Source organism: Apis florea, unplaced genomic scaffold (assembly GCF_048593485.1).
Source record: "Apis florea isolate Af1SG1 unplaced genomic scaffold, ASM4859348v1 contig_2350_pilon, whole genome shotgun sequence".
NCBI classification, from domain to species: domain Eukaryota; kingdom Metazoa; phylum Arthropoda; class Insecta; order Hymenoptera; family Apidae; genus Apis; species Apis florea.
The window spans coordinates 1,932,606-1,956,551 of record NW_028256565.1 but is presented as its reverse complement, the minus strand read 5'-3'; the positions used below and the strand labels follow the sequence as shown (position 1 = coordinate 1,956,551).

Genomic DNA, 23,946 nt, shown 5'->3' with positions numbered 1-23,946 from the left:
ATAATTGTCAAAAATGAATTACTAAATCTTATTATCCATCTAATTTTACAGTCGAATAAAATAAACTTTATTAAATGAATCCAATATAATATTAAGGATATTTAAATATTTTTAATAAATCAATATACTGATTATAAATTTAATTTATACAACAAAATAAAAATGCTCTAATGCCTAATAAATCGGTAATAAATCTTATCATAATATTAAATTGTATTACTAATTGTTACAATAATTTAAAAATTAATAAAAATCATTTTATAATCCATCCCAATATATTATCTTTCATTTATATTAAGTTATTCAATCTTATTCTCATTTTAACTTAAGCATCATTTTATGAATTAATATATCTGTTTAACGCAACTTGTGATTTATAGTAAGTAAACCGGGGTACCGTGTCAATGCTTTTATTTCGTCATAATGTTACCATTGATCAATACTTATTTAACTTTTTTATAGTGACGAATCTATAAATAAACACTTGTTATATCAAGTTGTCATAATCGCAAAGTATACATATATACACACTTACATTAAAAAATAGAAAACTTGTACGATTTTAATACATAATTCGATCTAACTTTTTAATATAAATTAACATTAAAGTATACATATTATAAATTCGTCTATCCTCATTCATAAAATAACTGTTTTAATCGCGATTGTTTCAACGTTCCCATTGCGTGTAAGTATTGCAGAATGAATTTTGCAAACAACGATTTTCTCAACCATTCATTCACAAAATGTGAATTCATCGAAATTATTCATGCTATTTCATGCTTTAAGCGAAACCATTCTGTCAGGGCAAAGGTCGTGCGATACAAAAGCATCAAAATTGGCTAATAGTTATTAATTTGATCGTTCTCTTGCGTGGCAATAATGATTACAGTAGATTAAGTGCCAAATATCCACCTCTCCCCCCTCCCCGTCCTCTCTCTAGGTTGTTCCTTTGCCGTTGTTCCTACGGAGAGGGGCATTCTTCTTTTACTTAAGGGGTAGACCGGTGGGAAGGTAAGGAAAATCTTATAAGCTAAAATAAAAGCGAAACAAGGCAAAGTCCGCGGGAGCGTTTTTTTCAGTCTGAAGAACAGCTTAGTGGAGTGGCTGTCGTATCGCAGGTATTACACCCTCTAGAAACAAACGTCTTCTTCCCATCCGATTGTTAGTGACATTTTAACACGTTATACGTGCCTTCTAACCAACAATTAAAATAAATAAGTGAAAGTGTGAATAATTAATATCGTGTTTAAATTGTTTAAAAGTGGGAGAAGAATATTTTTAATTAGAAAGGTAAAGATACAAGGGATGTGTGTCTGGAAAGTGAAATTATCAGGATAAATATGAAATTTCGCGGTTCCGTGTTAAAAACTAGAATTGATTATTTGTAATCGAAATAAGCGTACACAAGAAATTTTAGTCTAGCAATTTGAAACGTATTAGCGATTAAACATGTAATTTCTTGAATTAGATACACGACATTCAGATATAATGAATCAATGTCACAATCAAACAGTTTGTTGTACTTTAACGTGACCTGCTTTCATTCGTTAAATATATCTCATCAGCTAAATATATATCAAATTAGAGTATTGGTTGTAACATATAGCTTAAAGGAAAGATCGAAGGAAAAAAAGGAACGAAAGCATCTATCTGTTCGTTAACGTTGATAACGATTAATTAATAAAATAGAGATCGCGTAAATAATCATATTTTTACTAATGTTTCTTCCTCGCCCTTTTTTCAGTTCAGCTCCTAATCTTAAACTTCCTAAAGTCTTTCTGAATTGAACGATTGAAATTATTATTTATTTGTTTATTTACTGATTTTTTTCACTGATTGTGACGTCTCACAAGAATTAAATGTAAATTTTAGGTCCTGCTTGAATTTTGAAAAAAAGACTCGAAAAAAATATGTGGGCAGATGATGAACCAGCGCCATGGGATATCGAAGAAACTCCGGAGGAGCAGCCTGCAGAAGGAGAGGCTGCAGAAGGAGCCCCAGCTGAAGGAGCTGCTGCGCCTGGGGAGAAACCAAAGATCAAATTAGAGAAAATTGAACCACCCCATTATAATCATCATTGGGTTCGCCCCCTCTTCCTTAATTACGCGTATCTTTATGAATATAGGTAAAGTATCATAATTACTTATTTCTTCCTATGTTATTTCTATTAAAAATTCTAATATTAATTTATTTATTTCCAAATAAGTTGCGTCGTTAATTTTTAAAAAAAAAGAAAAAGAAAAACTTTTGATTCCTCGTTTCTCTCTCTCTCTCTCCAGGAAAAATTATTACGACGACGTGATTAATTATCTGAACCAAAGACAGAAAGGTTTATTCCGAGAACCTCCTAGAGCACAAGAATGGGCTGAACGAGCAATGAGGACTTACGACGAGAAGAACGTCGATAAGAGTGTGAAACGATCCGCGGATCTGAAATATATAATTAACATGAGACACGAGCCTAGATATTACAGTTACCATACTCGAGCGTATTACAGCTTGAAGTATCAGAAAATTTTGTAATTTTATTTTTTTTTTTAATAATAATAAAAAACTGTATATATAAACAATTTATTAAACGCGGCAGAATTGGCAGGATTGGGTTACATGAGTTATGATAAAGTTATAGTGATTTTCGTTTACATCCAAGTTAATGATTAAAAATTTATCGATCGATCGATAATTTTATTTATTCGAATTTTCTATTTAATTTTATTCGTGAGAATTTTTTTTCAAATGAACATTTTTAAATAGATAAAAATATATATATATATATATATAACTCATGTTCAATTTCATAGAAAGTTCAAATTTTTGTCTCAAATACTTGTACAAAGACTGTATTGTTAAGTAAATAGATTATATCGTTAAGCAACGTTGTAAAGTATATTTTTCTCCATTCGATATTAATATCCTTTTTTTCGTTTATGTTAAAAGATCGCGTCAAGTTTCATAATCAATAGGTATACGCGTATTAGATAGGTAAACTGAGATCAAACAGGAGAAGGAGAGGTAAATATATAGATAGTTAAACTATAGTAAAATATTCTGAAGTAAACTCTGAAGCAATATTTTCTTTCTGTATATGTTTTATTGAAATAACAATATTAAACGATATGGGTACATTTTATATTTTCTTTTTATCATACGATAATAATATCTTAAAATATTTAAACTGAATAAGTTTTTTTCTTTTTTTTTTTTTTTCAAAACGAAACGCTTTTCTTTTTATTCGAGAATTTTCTTTTCAACGGTAACAGTGTAATGGCATTCAAAGGATCCGCAATTTCATTTGGTTCTATTGACAAATTAACTTTGTCTTGTCTTGGCTTTACAGGTTGTGGCATACACGGTTCTATATTTACATTAGGGATTTTCACAAATTTTATGGTTTTCGGCGCTGGTTTCTCCGGCAATGCCTCTAAATTCGGGAATTTTTTTAATCTCATGTCATCGTAATTCTCTGTATTGTCAAATTTCGTTGCGTGTCGCTGGAAAATAATATCCGCTTGTTCAAGAGTGTTCCTTGCTTTCTCGATTTCTGCGTTCAAATCGATCACATCGAATATACGATCCTGCAACGATAATTGAACAGTTTTAGAATTCAAGATTCTGAAATTTTCTAGCCTGTCCGAACCTGTTAACCTCACACACCTCTTTCACCGATAAATATATCATCCGAATCAACTACGCATGCGTATTCTGGGTGCAAATATAACCTGCATGTCCCTTCGTTTGCGCCTCAATTCAGCCATATCCTCGGCAAATGCGGCAGAAGCTCGTTCCTTGTAACGTCGTTGACTTGTAACGAAATCATCTTCGAAATCGTCCTCGATTGCTCGATCGTATATATAATCCAAATCATCTAAAAAGTCATTACGATATCCCGATTGATTGTGAGAACCTAAAATTTGAATCGTTATTATATTAGATAGAGATTTCCATCTTGTTAAAGTAAACGATGCTTGAATTTCTTCTTCTTCGATTCTATTCCGTCAAAAAAATGAAATTCAAAAATTTTGTAAAATAAAATAACTCTGATTTAAAATCTATTCTCCTTTTTCTATTTTCGCGAAAGATTACTATTTGAGAATCGTTGCTATATATATATATATATATGGATATGGAATTTAAAGTAGAGATAAAGTACACGATTACGATGATTATATATACTAAATGTTTCGAGATTGTGTAGATTGAAATTATATATACAAGGTAAAAGAGAGAAGAGGAATATTTTGGAAAAATGAGTGATTATACAACATGCAAACATATCATGGCACGAATAAAGAACAAAATTTATTTACAAATAAGAAGAGTGCATACATACAATAACATTAGGACAATGTCTTTCTTGTAATTTGAACCCTAAAAGTAAGTAGTATATAAATAAAATTAAAATCCTTTACTGGATTTTACATAGATAAATAGATAGATACATATATATATATATCTTCATTTTAAATAGAATTCACGAAAACGAGATATTGAATATTCAAATATATTATAAATTATATCTTCTTTCAATGAAATATCGTATAAATTAAAGTACGTAAAATAAATATCATCATGTAACGTTGTATTGCGTGTATATATACATATGTATATAATAATATACGCCGTGCAAAGAATCTATTACACGTTATAATTGAATATATATATATATATATAAAAATAATTCATATATTAAAATTATATTCTCACGATTATTGCTAATGTCCTACTTTGTACAGATATCAAATATTATTCGTGTGACGGTGAATACATGTTCGTTCCTGACGTATTATTATATATCCTGTTCAATGGGCAAGAGAGGGACGATCAAATGATGCACGATGCAATACAAAGAATATTCGTAGGATCATTAGGAACAAGTCATCAAAAATAGATTACATTAAAAATGGCAAAACAGGAGAGGGGGAGATTCACGTGAATATGGTCTTCCACGATACATATACACATATGTACTTTTTTTTTTCCTTCTTTTCTTTCTTTCTTTTTTTTTTTTTTTTTTTTTGATGAAAACAAAACACGATCATCATCATCATCATCATCATCATACCTCAGGTTAACAAACAATTAATCTCATATATAGAACTCGCGATTTAAAAAGCGACGTGTTTCTCGGCTCGACGGATGGAGACAGACTTTTTGCTAACAACCGACTGCTCCTGCATATTCTCCTTCGTGTCGGCAATATTCTCGTTGATCAACGCTCTGAGACCGGCCGCCCTGCGCTCTCGTTTCGCCTGCCTCTCCGCAAGCTCCTCCATCTCGGACTCGAGGTCGTTCAGACGAGCCTTCGTCTGTTTCGCTCTGCTCGCGGCCGAGTTCTCGTTCTCGTCCATCAATCTCGACCATTTCTTCGCTACCAACGGCCCGCCCTCCTCCAAACGGTCGATCTCGTCGAACAGTTTGGAACGCCTTTTAAACGTGGCCTCCGCCTCCTCGCCGATCGACTTAATATCCTGATCAAGATTCCTCCTCAACCGGCCGTGCTGTTGCCGCCGCGCTTTCCCCAGAACCTCGCCGACCTCGTCCTCCAACCCGATCGCGGCCAGCTTCGCTTTCAAATGTTGCGTGGTGGCCACGACATCGTTGGCAAAATTCTCAGCGAACCGACGCCGGCTACGCTGCCCACGGCTGTCGTATACAACATCCTCGTCTTCGACGGGGGACAACTCGTCGGCGGCGGCCAGGGAGGGTAGCGCGGTGGGTAATTGTGGGCCGCGGATGGAAGGATCTGATTCAAGGTCAAGGTCACGCCCGACGGGACTGTTGCGCACGGGGAGGGTGCCTGTAAAAACGGACATCTCAAAATATGTTGGGGAGGGGAACAGATAAGACATTTTGTGTTGATCTTTGTATTAAGCACGCCTGTTCACAATTATATTTCCGAGACGACACTTTTCGACTTTCGATGCGTTGCGTGCTCCCTCTTCGAATCGATATATTACGTGAGTATTTATAATTAATAGTGTTAATTAATTGTGCACCTTTGTGTTCCTTGTATTAACGCACGTGATTATTTAAAAGTTTCTTTTTACGAGAATGGTAAGATATCAATTGCTGCAGATCTGAATGTTAAGATTTTTTTTTTTCTCGAAGGGAGAAGAAACGATATCTAGTATTGAAAGTCTTCGTGTCACAGGATGTAATAAATCATTAGACGATTGTGCAGCTTTATGTCACGATTTTATTTTATCTTGTTATTATGAGTATTTCTCTTATTGTTGATTGTTTATGGAATAAAATTTTTTCCTTCTTTCTTTTGCGTGTAGCTGTACAACAGCGCGGATATAAAACAATATACATTCGTTTCACATTAGGAATTGGATCGGACATGCCGAAAAGGTGATCCAGCGGTTTTCTTACTCGACAACGGGAAAAAAATGTTACTGGCTACCGACAGTTAAGAGAGAGGGGGGGAGGGGAAGGAAGGAATAGGAATAGTACACTCCTCAAAACCATTTTGGAAAACGACTGAAGATGTTACCGATGTCGCCTCGTCGGGCTGCGATCTCGTCAGCCAACGAAGTTCTTGGTTCGGAAAAAAGTGGTCGTGAGCTATACTTTCGATCCAAGTGATCGACCATTGGCTTGTAATACGACTCCCCCTTGTCATAGTTGCATCCATACACGCGCGTGCGCGGTCTGCTTAGGATCGGTCTTGACATCTTGATAGAATTACCTCTTCGCTACCTGAAATTTGTCACATTTATATTTGTCACAAATTAATCTGTTTAATTGTTTCGGAATACGAGTCAACAATCATTTTAAAGATTGATTAATTATTCCAAAAATAAATATGTCGATTAATTGTATACGCGTTATAGTTGCACGAAGTAGTGAAAAATTAATAAAAATACTTTTTTTTAATTCTACGAGTAAATTTTGTATCGATTGTAAATTAATTGGAACAGGTGAAATAAAATAACGTTGATGGATTAATTTCGAACGGGAGGAATGGTTCGTTTCCTGATCCTTTTGCCCTTCCGTTTCATCCCTTCACAATTGGGTGGAACAATTTTTAATTGGAAACGTTATTGCATTAAGCATTGGATATCCCTCATTTAATTTTGCTGTACAGTTCCTGGTATGAGTAATCAGTAAATTGGAACAAGCAACTATAAGTTGTTCAAAAATAGACCGTGTCTAATTTGGTGTCCGTGAACTAAACTGGCACACAGTACTCTCAAGTCCCGGACAACCGCCTCCAATTACAATGTATACATCTGACCCTATTGTTCTTTTTTTTTTCTTTTTCAAATTTGTATATTCCTTTATCTTCTTCTCTTTACTGTACAACCTTTTATCCAGATATATTATTTGTTAAATGCCACGAATATTAAATATGATATTTCTTAAATTTTAAAAATTGTAAACAGTGTTATCATCAATAAATAAGAAAAACATATATGAATAAATAAAATCAAAAATAATTGAATTGAAATTATATATATATATATATTTATATATGTATAATTTATATCAAGTTATAACAGATATATATATATATATATATATGCATGTATAAAAGTGAAAAAAAAAATATCCATTTTTTCATTCCATGTTTTTTCTTTCAGAAAAAACCAGAAAAATTTCCACTTCATTTATGAATGAAAATTTCATATTTTATTTGTTTTCAATATAACTTAATCGATATTATATGCACTATAATGTGTATTCTTTTTAATATACGCTTCGAATCCTTGTTATTAGTTATTAATTATAAAATTGTTTTGTTTGTCGTATCATGCTATATTGCTATATTCGATTCGTTGAATAAAAATATTATTTATTAAAAAATGCCACGTAACACGAATATTAAATATGATATTTCTTAAATTTTAAAAATTATAAACAGTGTTATCATCAGTAAATAAGAAAAACATAAATAAAATTAAAAATAATTGAATTGAAATTATATATATATTTATATCAAATTAATATAACAAATATCGTTAAACGGATAATCCAATATATTATTTTTCAAAAAAATCGCTTTTGCATTTAAAACGAGATAGGATTCGAGATTTTTAATTATTTTTTAATTATTGCGTATCCAATCAAACGTAATCGATTCTCAAAAATTATTTTTTCCCAGTATATACTTTTTTTTTCAACAAGAATTTAAAAATTTATTTGATTTTTCATTTTTTTATCTTAATATCAGTGCTTAACAATAACAGATGTATGAATAATTGAATGTTCAAGTTTAATAAAAATGTGAAACAATCAATATAAAGATATGAAAAAAAATAACGTTATCATCAATAATTTATGCAACATTGTGAACAATGTTTATCCTACGCCCGCACAATCTGTTTGTTATTTAAAAAAATTTATCTATTTAATAAAAATATCTGATTATATCATAATAATAATATAAGATAAACGTATAAACGTTTTTTTTCAAATAACGTAAAATAGTATAATTATTTGTAATTATGTCTATCGGCAAAATTCAATGATTTTGATTAGAAATATTTATACCTTTTAGCAATTGGTGCACATAATGTGAGATAACGATCAAATTATCTAATATATTCCAAAAAAAAAAAAAAAGAGTTTTAATAATATTTTGTTATTTTTAACGAGTATGTGAAAAATAATAATTAGCAACAGATAAAAAAAATATCAAAAACATAATCGATAATCGTCGAAATATAACGACAAAGCAATCTTTTATTTTGTTACAATCAATTTTATTTTCGTCCTTATTTTTAATTCCATTATTCCATTAATTCCATTATTATCATTGTTTGTTGATGATTTGTTTTGATGAAATTTAATTTGAAATGAATAGTACATGTATCCAGAGTGTGCGTTCGTTAACACGTTACGTAAGAACTAACCAAATTTAGCTTGCAGACATAGTGTTAAAATGATGATATCAATTTCAAAATCATTTTAATTCAAAATTATTTTGTATAATTATAAATATTTCGTATTAATTGAATAAAATTGATCGTGATGCAGGCTCGTGTTAAAATATACATTAGATTAATATATAAATGTTATATAAATGTTAATATATTAATTAAAAAATCAAATTTTAATTACAATATAAAATTATCAAAGATAGTAAAATGAATTCTAAAAGTAAGCAGTATTAAAAGAGAGATAAAAAAGAAAATATATATATATATATGAATCCAGTTTGTTTATAATAGTAAAAACAAAAATGTAACTTATTTATTTATAAAAGAAATTTAATATGATCAATAAATCGTGAAAATAAATAAACAAACGTAATAACATATAATACAAAATGATAAATAATAGTTAGACGGTAAAAAAAAAAAAAAAGGAAATAACGAGAGAAAATAACTTTTCTGTTTCGCTCATATTTTCTTATATTATGTATTTATCAGATTTGCAACAAATCGATCAAAATTTTAAGATAAATTAACAAATTGCTGTTACAAATCGTAATATTTACGATCGAAATCAATGTTGACGAAATGAATATTATAATGTCATTACTTCTCTGTAATGAATCTTCACTTTTTTTTTTAATTAAAATGTTTGATCTCTCCATTCGAAACAATGCACACGAATGATTTAAATATTATTCAAATAAATCAATTTAATATTAATCTATCCGTTTTAACGGATAACATGCAAGTATATATATATAAATGCAAAAAAAATTTTAACCAAACAGCATGATAGTATTTTGTACGTGAACTTACAAAGTGTCCTATAAGATGTTATTTCCTCGGAAGTAGCGACACGACTCTCGCAGACGTTCCAACGCTCGTTATTTCCCACTCCGAGATCTACCCCTTCTTCTTCATAGTATCTCTTTCGTCTAATATGTATTTTCTACTAATAATTGCTAACACTCGATCGGAAATATATTTATCAACATTTTTCATCTTTATTGCATATTCATATTTTTACAATGATATTTGTAAAAATAATTATTAGAGATCCGAATAATACAAATTATTTTTTTAAATGTATTCGTTATCATTAATCTACTATCTCTAAATTTTAACTGATCTAATAATATATCAAATACATATGATTTAATATGATTTTCATGTTCCTTTCTCTTAATAATTAATAAAACAAAATTCAAGATGTAATCATACATCTCTTATTACTATTCTCAATTCTATTACTTAAGTGTATTTATATTAATAATAGAAAAAAGTAGCATTTATAAGCACTATTGTTATTGTATTCAAATTTAATAAATCAAACTTTCTTAAATTTAGAGAGATCGATATTTTATATTCGAAAACAATATATTATGGGGAAAAAATGTTTTAATTGTTTTAATGTGCAAATTTAAAATTTGATGCAAAATACATATGTATATGTGTATATTTCTAAAACTAATGTATGACTAATACTCATTTGAAACCTAATATGTAGCATTTTACGTTTTCTATTTAACGATGTATGATACATACACACATGTATTGTAATGACGAATATATTGAACATCTATTAATAATCATAAATCCTCCTAGCAGAGTGATGTTATAAATTGTATTAATAAATTTATTTATATACATTTCGAAGAAAATACAATTTTATTTAGAGAAGTTCGATTACAATTTGTGATGAATTTTTTTTTTTTTTTTCAATAAAGCTTATTTATTTATCACTTTAAAATTTTGTTTAAACTTTTATTTCTAATTCTAAATTTATATTTCTGCATCTTCGTTTGTTTTTTTTTTTTTTTTAATTATATGTCTTTAAATATATATAACAAGATATAAAATTGGAATTATTCTAATAACTTTATATTTTAATGTTATAAATTTAGATAAGAAATTTTTATAGAATTTGAAATAATTTTTTTTGTTAAAAAAAAATATATATATATTGTATATATTTATATAAATATACATATAATACAATGATAAATATGTAAATATTTATAATATCTTTGTAGAATAAAAATTATTTATTTTAGTTAGATGAATTATTATTAGATGAAGAATAAAAATGAAGAAAGAACAGAATATGAATACAAATATATTCTAATAAATTGTAATTTTGACGAATGAATCTGAAATTTTTTATCATGTAAATTTATTAAAAAAGTAAAACATCAAAATATAATCACTCTCATAAGAATGTATTTATTTGATTTTTCTAATCTATTCGTCAAAATGTTAATTTATAAGAAAATATTTTCATTATAAATTATATCGCACATAAATCATACATTTTTTAAAAACACACATTTTATATTATAATATACATATGCATATATATATATATAAAACAAAATATAAAGAAACAAAATATATTTCACATGTTATATATTTAAATAGTTATTAATTTGTTTCATAAAATAATTTATAATAGTATACATTGAATCATCGGACAATGGAGAAACATTTAAAAAAGAAACATTAAAAAAATTTAAGATAAATTATAAAAAACACACTTTATTATAAAAAAAATATAAATACATAAAAACATAACAATATAGCAGGAAAATATAATAAAAAACAAATAATTATGTGTAAATTAATATAAAAAAAAAAATAGCTTTTTGTTTCATATTTTAAGATTGTAAATTTAATTTCAACTTTTTTAAGTTTTGATCACGTGGTTTTATTTACATTCGATGATTTAATTTATATATACATGTTCTTTAAAAATTTGACAAAATTGTAACAACATTATTTGTTTCTTTACTCTCAAACTTGCTTATAGGCATAAACGACATGCAGCTTTGTTCGTAAATTCACTTATATGTTTCAACAGTTTTATTTTTAAATGAATAATAAATAAATAACCTAGAGTGTGCATTTTCCATGATTTCAAATAACTGTGATAACTTTGTAACCTAACCTTACATATTAATTATTCTAAAAAAATTTCAAAATTATGTTTTGTATATATTGAATATTTAGGAATTTCTTTGCTTTTAAATTTACTGAAAATAGCTCTTATATATATATTTAAAAAAAAAAAAAGAGAATATATGTTAATATTCTTTTATTCAATATAGATGAATTAATTTCTAATATTTTTTAAACGTGATAAATAAAATTTTTTAATAAAATTTTTTCTTGATTTAAAATAAATTTTTTTATTATATTATAATAATTATTATTGCTTGTTGTTCATTAATAAATATGATCCTATTAAAAATATTGCATTCAAATAATATCAAAATTTAATTTATAGTACATATTTCTGAACTAATTTAATTTATTCAAATAATATTATTTTTTAAAATAATATATAATAAAATGTGAGGAAAGAATAATTGGTTTCTTAAATATTTGTAATATATCTTAAATATTTTGTATTCTTATATATAATATGACAAATAATTCTATTACTTGATATATTTTTAACATTTGTGAATCTATAATGTGAATATACAATAAAAAATCATAAAATAATAGCAAATACAAAAATAACTACATGGAAAAATTATACAACTTTTTGATATATTTTAAGATAATGAAAAAGAATTTCTATTAAGAGATATAAGTAGTTAAAAGTTCTGATAAGTTACAAAAGCAATATATTTCATTGAATTATTTTCGTATTATATGATAATACATTATGCAAATATTTTTTTGAGATGAAAAAGATTTTTATAATTAATTATATCAATCAGATTTATTACAATAATAATATGTATTGTCTGATTATCGTCTACCCCTTCCTCTTCCACGACCTCCTCGACCTCCTCTGGTACCACGACCTCCTCGACCTCGACCACGTACTGCTCCTAAAAATGATATAAATATAAATAAGTTTTATTTAAGATATATTTTTTATTCAAAATCGCTTCCCAAATAAATTATTTATTTTTTTACAAATATATAGAATGTTTGCAACTTATATTAATTACAATATAAAATAATTTTTTATACATATATATATATATATATATATTGTGTGTGTGTGTATATATATACAAACCTCGTGCAGCCTCTTTCTTTTTTGCTTTTGCTTTTGGTGTGTCATCTATGAGTAACGTTTCAAGTGGTAATGAGTCTGGTAATATATAATACCTTATATTATTGCCTCGTAAACTTAATGTATCTAATTGTACAGGATCCCTATTTTTTATTGTCATTTTTACAGTCTTCAAATGCGTGTTCATTGCCACGTCTACTCCTACAAATGAACATTAAACACATAATCTTATATTTTAAGAAAAATATAAACACAAATTTTTTATAGGTTATGCTGACTTACCGGTAATAGTACCATGTACTTGAGTACCATTCTTTAATTCTATCGTTACAGTCTCATGACTGAGTTTCATTAAAAATCTGAAATTTTATGACAAATTATTTCATTTCACTTTGTAAGAAAAAATTTTGACATCACATAATATAATATTAATCGCAATTTTTATAAATTTGATTAATTTTTCATAAAATTTGAATTTCACATAAATATTTATTATTTCTTAATAAATTATTATAAATAAATTAATTTACGTACCTTACTAGTTTCATGATAATGCTGAATGTTTTTACGTTATCAAAAAATTACAATTTCAGTTTCATGCCGCGTTTTCTTACAAGTATACAAAACGCTATATATATTGTGTATATATATAAAACTGTGTTCCAAAACTCTTTCATTTTATCTCATAAAATCACATAAGTAATATTTTTATTATTATTTAAATAATCCTGGTTATATATCTCAAATAAAATTAATTATTTAGTAAAATAATTTGAGAATAATAATAAAAATAGAATATTTATTAAATAAATAAAAATAATAAATTATATAAAGAAAAAATTCATTTGATATATTTAAATATTATTACATAATACAGAAATAATATAATTTTAATGTAATATTAAATAATATTTTTGATTACATACATATTAATAACTTAAGTAACAAGATTTAAATGTAAAATTATGAAATTATATAATAATAACATTTTGACAAAGTGAAATAACAAATTCTAAACTATTTGATATTATTTGATATTTAGGTTAAAAAAAAGATAAAATCATTTTTCATGATGTTTCTGATAATATTTTTGAACACGCTTGAAATACAATAATAATAGCATATTTAAAAAAGTATATTGATAATGAAGTTTTTATAATTGAAAAAAAAATTCAAATATTTTATATTTTATCAAAAATATTCTTATGAATTTTAATAATTAAAAAAAATTATTAATTAATTAATAATTTAAAAAATAATTTAAATAGTTTATTATGTACATATATTATTGTCAAAATAATAGAGAGCAGAAATAAAATAATAAATAACATTAAGATAAATGATACTTTTTTTACTATTATATATAAATATAATATCTTTCAATTATTTCAAATTTATTTTTATTTTTTGTAATATTATATACATGTTTATAATAAATAAGACAAAAGAATTAAGTAAAAAATGTATATTTAATATCTGATCTTAGCATTAATTATAAATTAAATTACTGTACATGATTTACTTGCTTTTGAATTAATTAATTTTAAAATAGTTTTCATTCTTCCTTCTGATCCTATATCATATGTTTCTGGAAATAATGTTCCCTCAGGTCTGCTATATATATTTTGTAAACACTGTTCCCACTTGACTGGTGAGACAATTTGTTTTAATATATATTTTTTCACATATCGTAAATTATTATAAGGCAAACCTTTATAATTGGAATATACTTTACATCTAGGTTCATTTATTTCTATGGAACTTAATACTTTAAAAACTGATTTTATAGCAGGTTCCATCAATGGTGTATGAAAAGCTCCAGATACAGGTAATCTAGATACATTATTTAAATTAAATTGTATTTTATTCTTTTCAATATATTCTAATGTTTCTATGTTTCCTGCTATTATTTTTCTTTCTGTACATAAAAAAATAGCAATTCTAAAAACAGTTAATTATATAATTAATTTTATATAAATGATATAATTATTAAATATTATAGTTTGAATTTAAAACATTACCTGCATATTGGATTTTCAATACCCATGTCCATTGCCCACTGCTTTGCCTCTTGACAAACTTGTGAAAGTTTTGTTTTTGGTGTACAAACGACAGATAACATTCCTTGAGGTACTTTATCTGCAGCATATTGCATAGCTTTTCCTCTAGTCCATGCTAATCGTATTCCATCTTCAAAAGTTATTACACCAGAGAGAATTAAAGCAGTTATCTCTCCTACACTATATCCAGCTGTAGCAACACAAGTTTCAAATACTTTAGGTTTTTCTGCTTTAATTTTTTCCAATGCAGCTAAAGATGATATTACTGTAGCAGCTTGATTAAATTCAGTTCTATTTAATTTTTCTTGTGGACCATCCAAACAAAGTTTCAATAAATTATAATTGACTATTTCATTGGCTATTTCAAAAAGTTCCTTAGCACCACAATAATTCAAATATTTTTTAATCATACCAACTTTGATAGTTCCTTGACCAGGAAATAATAAAACAGAAGTAGTTTTTGGATTAATACTTGGTTTTATTTCTTTTTTTAATGAAATATCCTTAGGATATGGAGTTGTCATCCAATTTTTATCTTTAGCATCTTCAAATGTTGCAGATTCTTCAAGTAAACGCAATACTTCTTGTTTCTTATATGAATTTTGCAAGGGGCCTTTTTCAAATGCATTTATCTTTGGTTCACAGTTATTATTCCCATCTTTTATTGAATCTGAATTTGAAATCTGATTTATTCGATTTAACCAATAATATTTTGGTACATAAGGAAATATTTTTTTAAATAATAATTGCTGAAACATCCTAATTAATTTAAATTTTAATATGTATTAAATATTTACAAAATTATATATTTAAAAAAATATATATTTAAAAAACTTTTATTGAAAATTAATTTTATCACAAAAAATATATAATATAAGATTTATAATCTAATAACAATTTATATATCATCATATAAAATATAATCATTTATTTCAATTAATAATAATTTTTTAAACATATATAAGGTTAACTTATATTATTCATTACAGTTTATTAATATGAAACTTAAATGAATGATAGCTTTAAATAATAAATAAATGATAAAAACTTATCCTGATTTTAAGATTTTATTAGCCAATAGTTAAAATCTTAGCATCTACCATGTGATTTGATTTGTTTGTTCCTTATGATTTAGTGAAAAAAAAATATATATATATAATTTAATAATATATAGTATACATATAAATATATGTATATATATATGTAAATGAAATGAATATGTTTTAAGAATATATATTGAAAATATTTAAATAAAAATTAAAATTATAAATTTAATTTGTATTTAATATTGTTTTATTTTAAAAAAAATTTATATTATGTCATATCAATAAAGTCAAACTAAATTTAGTAATCAATTTAAGTTGTTAGCCCTGTTCACATATAGTTTCGACAGTTTGTAACTGTGTGAATCTGCAGTATATAAATTGTGCAAGCAACAATAATTGTGACAGCATATTTTGTTGTAGTAGTTATTTTTAGTTTATTTTAAATAATTATTATAAAAATTAATGAATTTAAAAAAATTATTTAATGAATTTATACAAACTATAACGACACATAACATTTATATGTTAGGAGTTGTTTAAGTTACCATGAACTAATTTCTAAAATATATCGTATAAGTAATTTCCACATGTTTTTTTTGTTTATCAAACTATTAAGTAATAAAACTTATAAATATTGACAATTGCATTTAATGTAGTTAGGAAATAAATCAAGATGAGTAAAAAACGTAATCGACAACCTGATGCAAATGGAGAATTAAGTGAAGGTTCAACTGATTCTTGTGACGAATCAAATACTACAGGTTAGAATTAATTTTCTTAAGATATTTTAATTTTGAAGTTTTATTTATTTTTTTATATTAAAACTATATGTTTTTTAAATAATTAGATCATAATATTTTATTTTATTAATTTATATTTTAAAAAATTAATCAATAAATTACAGTACAGTTAAATTTTGTAGTGATTTAATATAATAATAGTCAAATATTAAATTTATAATTAAATTATAACTAAATTATTAATTATAAATTTAGTAGTTTGTATAAATGATTTAATATCTAGTTTTAGTTTTTGAAGTTCATTAACTCATGAAATTAAAATTAATAATAAAAATTAAAAATAATTTAAATTAATTATTGACAAAATTATTGAAGAATAAAAAGAAAAAAAAATAATTTTTTTTATATAATTTTTTATTAAATTATTGATTTCTTTTTTATAATATTTATATTATAAATAATGATTATGAATGTTATTATTTATAGGTATTAAATGTCCTCATATTCCTAAGGCAGTGAATTTTAATAAAATTAAGAAATGTATTAATAAAATGGGAATTAGTATAGAATGTTCAATATGTAAAAAATGTAAGAATAATTTATCAAAAACTAATGAAAAGGTATAAATTCAAATAATTAAAATCAATTAGATTTTTAATTTAATTAAATAATAATCTAAAAGAAATATTATTCAGACAAAAATATTTTAGGAATGTGTAATGAATTCAGCAATATTAATTTGTTTGCAATGTGGACATCAAGGTTGTGGAAGAGAAGAATGTGGACATGCTTTAGAACATTATAAAAAACCACATAGTGATTGTCACGTTATGGTTGTTGAAAGTCTTTATTGGAGTGTTTGGTGTTTTCAATGTGAAACAAAAGTTAATATTGGATGTAGGTATGTATATATATGGATGTAAATTTAAAATTATATTTAAATATATAAAATACAAAATACAAAGAATAAAAATTGATGAATAATTGATGATAAATATGAAATTTTGTATCTTGTAATTTTTGTAATGATTATTATTATTATATTATATTATAAAAATTCTGATTGTAAACTTAAAAAATTAATGTTAAATTTAATTGTCAATACAGTTAAAATATATTATGTTTTAAAGTGTAAATTATTAAATAATTACATAATTAGATATTTATTTTACTTCACATTTTAAAATTATTTAAAAAATTTTACTTACAATATTAAAAAAGAAAATAAAATAATAAAAATGTTTATTATAATTTAGAAATTAAATTAAATTAATCATTAAAAAAATATTATATATGTATTTTCTTTGATCAAATTTTCAAATTATTTAACAATTTATAATTTTTAGAAAGAAACTTCAAGAAACAGTGGAATTTATAAAAAGATCTACCACTTCTATCACTTCATCACAAATTAAAATGTCATTATCTCAAAAAGAAACTAGAACTGATACAGATAAGTTAGAAAAAGAAAAAAATTTATATAATTTGCCTAAAGTAGGGGTATGTACATTGATAATTTTACGTACTTTTTCCAATGAATTTATATAAAATAAATTAAATAGCTTTAAAATATATATTAATAAATATAAAAGAAATTAATATAAATAATTAAAATATCCAAATTTATTTTAGGGTTTGATGAATTTGGGAAATACTTGTTTTTTTAATGCAGTTTTACAATGTTTGGCGCAAACACCTTTCTTAGTAAAAGTTCTTGATGATTTGCGTCTTCCAGGACAAAAATTCATTTTACCAGGTGGTAAACATAAACTTTCCAGTAACTCTGAAGAAATTGATTTAGTAAGTTAATTTTAAAAATATATTATATATTATATAAAAAATAATTCTTATTATTATATCAAATTATTTAAAACTATAAAAATAAATAAATAATATTTCATTATAAATATTTTTCACTATAATTATTTTTAATTATATAGATAATTACATGATATATACTTAAATTTAAATTTTATTATTATAGCCACCTATAGAAGGTACTTTGGAAGGTTGGGGCAGTTTTACCTCAATTTTATGTAAGACACTTACGGAAATGCAAAACACCGATGGTCGTCAATCTTATCGTCCATCAGAATTGTTAAACTCATTTAAAAAAAAAACAATGCAATGTATGGATGGAGGACAACATGATTCGCATGAACTTCTTAGGCATCTTCTAGAAATAGTACGAAACGAAGATCTCAGAGTAAGTATATTTATTTTATTTAATTTTATATTTTATAGTATTTTTAGTTTTATTATATACATGTATATTAATATTTATATATCATTATATTTTTATAAATATCATTTGTTTATATTTAATATGTAAAATTTAGTGTTAATTTTTGTTTTAGTCATTAGCAATTCAATAATGATCATTATTAGTAATATTCATTAATGAGCACGAAAACAACTTTTTTAGAGATATCAAAGTATAATTTTGAAAGAAGTTGGTTTGAATGAAAAAACTAATCCTGAAGGAGTAGAAGAGAGCCTCAAATCTCGTGTAAAATTCTATGGAAATCAAGCCAATTCAAGACTACTTGGAGCAGAACTTGTTTTTCGTGGGGTTTTAGTTTCCACATTAGAATGTCTTGATTGTCATCATACTTCACAGAATACAGAACCCTTTTTAGATCTCAGTTTGCCAGTTATGGCAGATAAACCACAACCACCAGTTTTAAAGTAAGAATCATTCTTGAAATATAAGAGAATAAAAAAGGCATGAATGTCATTCAATTTATTGTTTAAAATATTTTATGTACACTTTTAAAAGTTGAACTTTAAAATTATATTTTATATTTTAAAATACTCATTATAATTATAATAGTTAAATTTTTTATTGATATTATTAGGAATATTCACTTAAGTATGTTAATATGTTTTTGTAATCAATATAGAATTTATTTTTATTATTAAATAATCAAAATGAATTTATATAATATTTAGATAAAATACTAATTAACGAAATAATAATATTTCTAACTGAATAATTTTATTACATATAATTTTATTATACAAATTTATTTAAGAAGGAAGAACAATGGATTTGAAGATACATTTGATATAATGGGAAATAATATTTCACATGTACCTTCAAAACATCAATTAAAAAAAGAGAAAAAAGCTGCGCGAAAAAACCGAAAAAGTAAAAAACAAGAAATTCATCAAGATGATAATTTCATATCTAATAAGAATAACATTGTTGAAGAAAATAATGGTATACTTAAATCTGGTAAGTTGCTTAAAGATTTAAAAATATTATTTTGAACTATTTTTTTGGAAATCATTAATTCATATTATTAATTCAAATTTTTAATAAATAAAAGAATAGAACTTTTGTTTACTTAATTACTAAATTAATGCTTATTTTTTTATAGAGGAAAGTGATGCAGATGTAGAAGATAATGCAGAAATAGAAGGCCTGCTTCCAGAAGTTGGTGAATCAGGTTATAGTTCAGAAAAACAATCTACTTTAGCAAGTCCTGCTTCTCCATCAACTGATACAATGAAAACAAATGAAACTATAAGTGAAGTACCATTAGATAATTATTTACAACTTAGTACTAAAGATAATATTTCCTTAGTACAACTTTTGAATCGTTTTGATACGAATTCATTGCCCAGGTATTATTAATTATTATTAATAATATAATAGAATAAATTGATTTTATCAAATAAAATTATTAATTTAATAATTGTTTTATAGTCCGAATTCAGCAAACGCATGTACAACAAATTTATCACAAACAAAAGGTTTAGATACATTAGACAGTTCCGAAAGTTTTGAAAATGAAAGTGGAATTCAAACTGGGTTTTCTTTGTCTACTTCTTTAGCAATGACCTCAGATTTAACAAGTCCAGATGTTCCTTCAATCAATTTCAACTCGGTTATATCAAAAGAGAATACAAGTTCTACAATTATTTTAGCAAATGATAAAACTATAGAAAATACTAAACTCTCAACATTTAGTCTCGATTTAACCGAATCTGTTAATCATATTGATCAAGAAGAATCTATTTGTAATCAATGGTATTATTAAAATTTATTCTCTTTTCAATTTTTCATTTTTTTATTATATATTGTTATATTATATATTTTTAATTAAATTTAATTTAAAAAAATCTTCAAAAATACAAAATATTTCATTTTTTATATATATTTATTATATAATATTATATAATATTGATATATGTATTGATATTGATGTATGTTAATATACTATTAACATATAATCAGATATATGTATATGTTATATATTTTTTTTATTTTGGAAGATTATTATATTTTAGTGTACAAGCTTAATATATTTTTAAGTAATATAATTATTATATAATTATATAATTAATTATATAATAATAATTTAACGATTTAATATATTTATTTTGATAGGAAAACAAGGAGAAAAATAGAAGACTATTCAAATGATATTAGTAATGGAATCAATAACATTACTTCTGGAATTTCAAAAATAGGTATTGGTGGCAGTCTTCAACAGCCACCTACTAGATATTTAACTAAGGAAGGAGAATGCTCAATACAATCATGTTTAAATCAATTTACAGCTCTAGAATTGATGAGTGGTAGCAACAAAGTCAGTTGTGAAGCTTGTACTGCCAATGAAAAAAAGGTATATTTTATATAATTATAAATTTAAGAAAATTTATAAAAAAAATTTATTTTTTTAAGTAATTTAAAAATTAATATATATTTAATAATAAAATAATTAATAATATAAAATAGAAAAATAATATTTTAGAATTTTTTATATCACAATTTTAAAAATTCAAATATTGTGCATTAAATATTCAAATATATAAAAATAATTTAAAATAATTATATAAAAAAATTATAACGTTTTGAATATAATAATAATATGTTATAAATTGTTCATATTACTAGATAAAACAGAATTGTAAGATGGTATGCACTCCAAGTACAAAACAGTATTTGATCTCTCGCGTACCTGCGGTTTTAATTCTCCATTTAAAACGATTTCAAGCTCAACGAGTTGATTTTCGAAAAGTAACAAGACATGTTTCATTTCCAATACTACTCGATCTAGCACCTATATGTAAGAATCATAAAAAAGCTAGAATTTATGCACTGTATGGAGTTGTTGAACATAGCGGAACTATCCATGGTGGACATTATGTTGCTTACATAAAGGTAATTATTTAAATATGAAGAATTTATTTATAAAAAAATACATATATATATTATATTTATTTATTTATTATATGTATATATATATATATATAGGGTACAACTATTTTTCAAATTTTCTATTGTCATAATTAGAATTTTTTTAATAAACTATATTTGATCTATAGAATTATTCATTTTATTACAATTGATTTAAAGATCTCTATATTTTTATTCTCATCAAGGCGATTTTGTGAATTTGCAATTATATTACTACTTATTGAAGAGGATACTTAAAGTAAAAAAAAAAAAATAATTAAAATCATAAAATATAAATATAAAAATGATTTCTAAAAAATAATAAATTCTTTTTTAGTCACGTTTACCATTAACATCAGATGATCCTCGATGGTCATTTTTACCGTCAAAAGATATTAAAAATACACAAGAAAATTCATATTCTTCAAGTTCTGAATCTGAAACTGAAGAAGCAGCTGCATCCCCATCATCTACAGTAGAACCACCACCTGGGAAGTGGTATCATGTTTCGGATTCTAGGTATATATATATATTTTTAATACATAATTATAATATATATATTTTTGTATTTTATATGAATGTAAATATATCGTATATCATTTACTTTATTTTTATATTATTAAATTATTAATCTAATATTTAATTAGTTATTATTATGTAGCTAATTTTGATTAAAAGTTTGTTTTATTTTTTAGAGTAACGGAAGTCGATGAAACAACAGTGTTACAAAGACAAGCTTATCTTCTTTTTTATGAAAGAATTCTTTGAGCATTTTGGTAACTAATTGATATACAAGAAATTTGGATTTTGGAACAATGAAATATAAATTAAATGAAAAATAATAGAATGGATTTTAAAATATAAACTATGATTATTATTTAAATTAATCAAGAGTAATATTAAAATCTATTCTTGGTATTCGTGATTTTAATTTATTATTGACGTCAAATGGAAATTTATATCTATCTATTTTTCATTCTAACTAATCATATTGAAAAAGCATTATTTAGTTTCTTCTTATATTTAATTTGAAATATTATACTTATTATTTAGAATATAATTGTAAAATGTTAATTTTTTTCAAATATTAAAAGTATTTGTATGCATTATTCTCTACAATAACAAATGATATTTTGTTTAATAATACAATAATTTCTGTTCCATAACAGTTATAAGAATCTAATAATATCAGATTATCAAAACAATTTTAAAATATTAAAACAGTTTAAATAAAAGAATTAAATTTATGTCTGAAATAAATAAATAGTAAATTTTATATTATAAAATTTTATTAGAAATTAATATTTTAATCATTAAATAAATAAAACAATAAATTCACATTAATAGAATTGTTCTAGATGTTGCTGTAATTAATAAACTAAATGGAAAGATCTATACTTCATTTTATATTTACCTTATAAAGCTTTCCTTTTTAAATTTAAAAATTATTATTATTTTATATTTTTAAATATTTATTTATAGTGAAAGTACAAAACGATATATAAAAATAAAATGAATTTAAATCTATATAAGAGATAAAAAAGACTATTTAGTAAATTAGTATATTTTATAATAGTATATTAATGTATGAAAATTATATTTTTATTTACATTATTACTTATTCTCTTTTAGAAAAATATAATTTAAATTATGTAACTAACTGATATGAAAATATAACTATTTATTTTAAATATAGAATTATTTACTTTCATAAATTCTCATTTTATTGATAAATTATTACAAAATATTAATATTAAATATATAGAATATAAATTATATAATATAAATATTGCAAAATTGTGTATTTTATATTTTATATCAAAATAGATATTGAATTAAAATAACAAAATATGTTCCTTCTTAAATGTTTTATTTTTTAAAATGATAAAAAATAAATGATTTAAAAAAATAATTAATTTATAAAATTTTACATTTTAAAATTTTAAGAAAACTTAATTAATAACTTCAATTTCTGAAAATATATTTTTATAATGTAT

The 23,946-nt window shown here is 24.1% G+C and overlaps 6 protein-coding genes across 11 annotated transcripts; 2 read left to right on the top strand and 4 right to left on the bottom strand.

Annotated features, from left to right (window-relative positions):
- Window positions 1-919: 919 nt before the first annotated feature.
- On the top strand, window positions 920-2,875 carry fln (flightin). Of its 3 annotated transcripts, none has more exons than XM_003696536.4 (3): window positions 920-1,121; window positions 1,876-2,128; window positions 2,283-2,875. In XM_003696536.4, the coding sequence occupies exons 2-3, from the start codon at window positions 1,914-1,916 to the stop codon at window positions 2,524-2,526; spliced, it is 459 nt and encodes a 152-aa protein (XP_003696584.1). In that variant the 5' UTR covers window positions 920-1,121; window positions 1,876-1,913; the 3' UTR covers window positions 2,527-2,875. The 3 variants fall into 3 exon arrangements, with proteins under 3 accessions (XP_003696584.1, XP_086761164.1, XP_086761163.1); XM_086905038.1 differs by having other exon boundaries at window positions 972-1,121; window positions 1,857-2,128; XM_086905037.1 differs by having other exon boundaries at window positions 1,008-1,293.
- A 199-nt stretch (window positions 2,876-3,074) lies between these two features.
- Window positions 3,075-3,901, bottom strand: LOC100867780 (uncharacterized). Its single transcript, XM_012490708.3, has 2 exons — window positions 3,723-3,901; window positions 3,075-3,578 (listed from the first exon to the last, which is right to left on the bottom strand). The coding sequence occupies exons 1-2, from the start codon at window positions 3,756-3,758 to the stop codon at window positions 3,210-3,212; spliced, it is 405 nt and encodes a 134-aa protein (XP_012346162.2). The 5' UTR covers window positions 3,759-3,901; the 3' UTR covers window positions 3,075-3,209.
- Window positions 3,902-4,277: 376 nt separating this feature from the next.
- LOC147658099 (uncharacterized) lies at window positions 4,278-6,705 on the bottom strand. Its single transcript, XM_012490706.3, has 2 exons — window positions 6,500-6,705; window positions 4,278-5,800 (listed from the first exon to the last, which is right to left on the bottom strand). The coding sequence occupies exons 1-2, from the start codon at window positions 6,678-6,680 to the stop codon at window positions 5,109-5,111; spliced, it is 873 nt and encodes a 290-aa protein (XP_012346160.2). The 5' UTR covers window positions 6,681-6,705; the 3' UTR covers window positions 4,278-5,108.
- Window positions 6,706-12,265: 5,560 nt separating this feature from the next.
- Window positions 12,266-13,966, bottom strand: SmD1 (small ribonucleoprotein particle protein SmD1). Its single transcript, XM_086905036.1, has 4 exons — window positions 13,450-13,966; window positions 13,198-13,274; window positions 12,919-13,116; window positions 12,266-12,724 (listed from the first exon to the last, which is right to left on the bottom strand). The coding sequence occupies exons 1-4, from the start codon at window positions 13,461-13,463 to the stop codon at window positions 12,642-12,644; spliced, it is 372 nt and encodes a 123-aa protein (XP_086761162.1). The 5' UTR covers window positions 13,464-13,966; the 3' UTR covers window positions 12,266-12,641.
- A 399-nt stretch (window positions 13,967-14,365) lies between these two features.
- beg (malonyl-CoA-acyl carrier protein transacylase beg) lies at window positions 14,366-16,333 on the bottom strand. Its single transcript, XM_012490703.2, has 2 exons — window positions 14,937-16,333; window positions 14,366-14,856 (listed from the first exon to the last, which is right to left on the bottom strand). The coding sequence occupies exons 1-2, from the start codon at window positions 15,731-15,733 to the stop codon at window positions 14,415-14,417; spliced, it is 1,239 nt and encodes a 412-aa protein (XP_012346157.2). The 5' UTR covers window positions 15,734-16,333; the 3' UTR covers window positions 14,366-14,414.
- Window positions 16,334-16,371: 38 nt separating this feature from the next.
- On the top strand, window positions 16,372-23,344 carry Usp16-45 (ubiquitin specific protease 16/45). Of its 4 annotated transcripts, none has more exons than XM_012490700.2 (15): window positions 16,393-16,597; window positions 16,678-16,782; window positions 17,248-17,381; window positions 17,472-17,662; window positions 18,108-18,261; window positions 18,394-18,561; window positions 18,746-18,967; window positions 19,187-19,449; window positions 19,797-19,999; window positions 20,145-20,391; window positions 20,474-20,797; window positions 21,158-21,395; window positions 21,668-21,934; window positions 22,287-22,468; window positions 22,645-23,344. In XM_012490700.2, the coding sequence occupies exons 2-15, from the start codon at window positions 16,695-16,697 to the stop codon at window positions 22,715-22,717; spliced, it is 2,754 nt and encodes a 917-aa protein (XP_012346154.1). In that variant the 5' UTR covers window positions 16,393-16,597; window positions 16,678-16,694; the 3' UTR covers window positions 22,718-23,344. The 4 variants fall into 4 exon arrangements, with proteins under 4 accessions (XP_086761155.1, XP_003696582.1, XP_012346154.1 ...); XM_012490701.3 differs by having other exon boundaries at window positions 16,523-16,591; XM_086905029.1 differs by having other exon boundaries at window positions 16,372-16,782; window positions 19,800-19,999.
- Window positions 23,345-23,946: the final 602 nt, after the last annotated feature.

Bases quoted from the DNA above. Each gene is read 5' to 3' on its own strand.
- LOC100867780 (XM_012490708.3), bottom strand. From the start codon at position 3,758: ATGGCTGAATTGAGGCGCAAACGAAGGGACATGCAG. The intron at 3,579-3,722 runs GTTATATTTGCA...TTATCGTTGCAG, and splicing joins GCAAACGAAGGGACATGCAG to GATCGTATATTCGATGTGAT.
- beg (XM_012490703.2), bottom strand. From the start codon at position 15,733: ATGTTTCAGCAATTATTATTTAAAAAAATATTTCCTTATGTACCAAAA. The intron at 14,857-14,936 runs GTAATGTTTTAA...AACTGTTTTTAG, and splicing joins ATTGAAAATCCAATATGCAG to AATTGCTATTTTTTTATGTA.
- fln (XM_003696536.4), top strand. From the start codon at position 1,914: ATGTGGGCAGATGATGAACCAGCGCCATGGGATATCGAAGAAACTCCG. The intron at 2,129-2,282 runs GTAAAGTATCAT...CTCTCTCTCCAG, and splicing joins GCGTATCTTTATGAATATAG to GAAAAATTATTACGACGACG.
- LOC147658099 (XM_012490706.3), bottom strand. From the start codon at position 6,680: ATGTCAAGACCGATCCTAAGCAGACCGCGCACGCGCGTGTATGGATGC. The intron at 5,801-6,499 runs GTAACATCTTCA...CCGTTTTTACAG, and splicing joins AGCCCGACGAGGCGACATCG to GCACCCTCCCCGTGCGCAAC.
- SmD1 (XM_086905036.1), bottom strand. The intron at 13,117-13,197 runs GTAAGTCAGCAT...GTTCATTTGTAG, and splicing joins AGTACATGGTACTATTACCG to GAGTAGACGTGGCAATGAAC. The intron at 12,725-12,918 runs GTTTGTATATAT...TATCATTTTTAG, and splicing joins AAAGAAAGAGGCTGCACGAG to GAGCAGTACGTGGTCGAGGT.
- Usp16-45 (XM_003696534.4), top strand. From the start codon at position 16,695: ATGAGTAAAAAACGTAATCGACAACCTGATGCAAATGGAGAATTAAGT. The intron at 20,798-21,157 runs GTATTATTAAAA...TTATTTTGATAG, and splicing joins GAATCTATTTGTAATCAATG to GAAAACAAGGAGAAAAATAG. The intron at 22,469-22,644 runs GTATATATATAT...TTTATTTTTTAG, and splicing joins TATCATGTTTCGGATTCTAG to AGTAACGGAAGTCGATGAAA.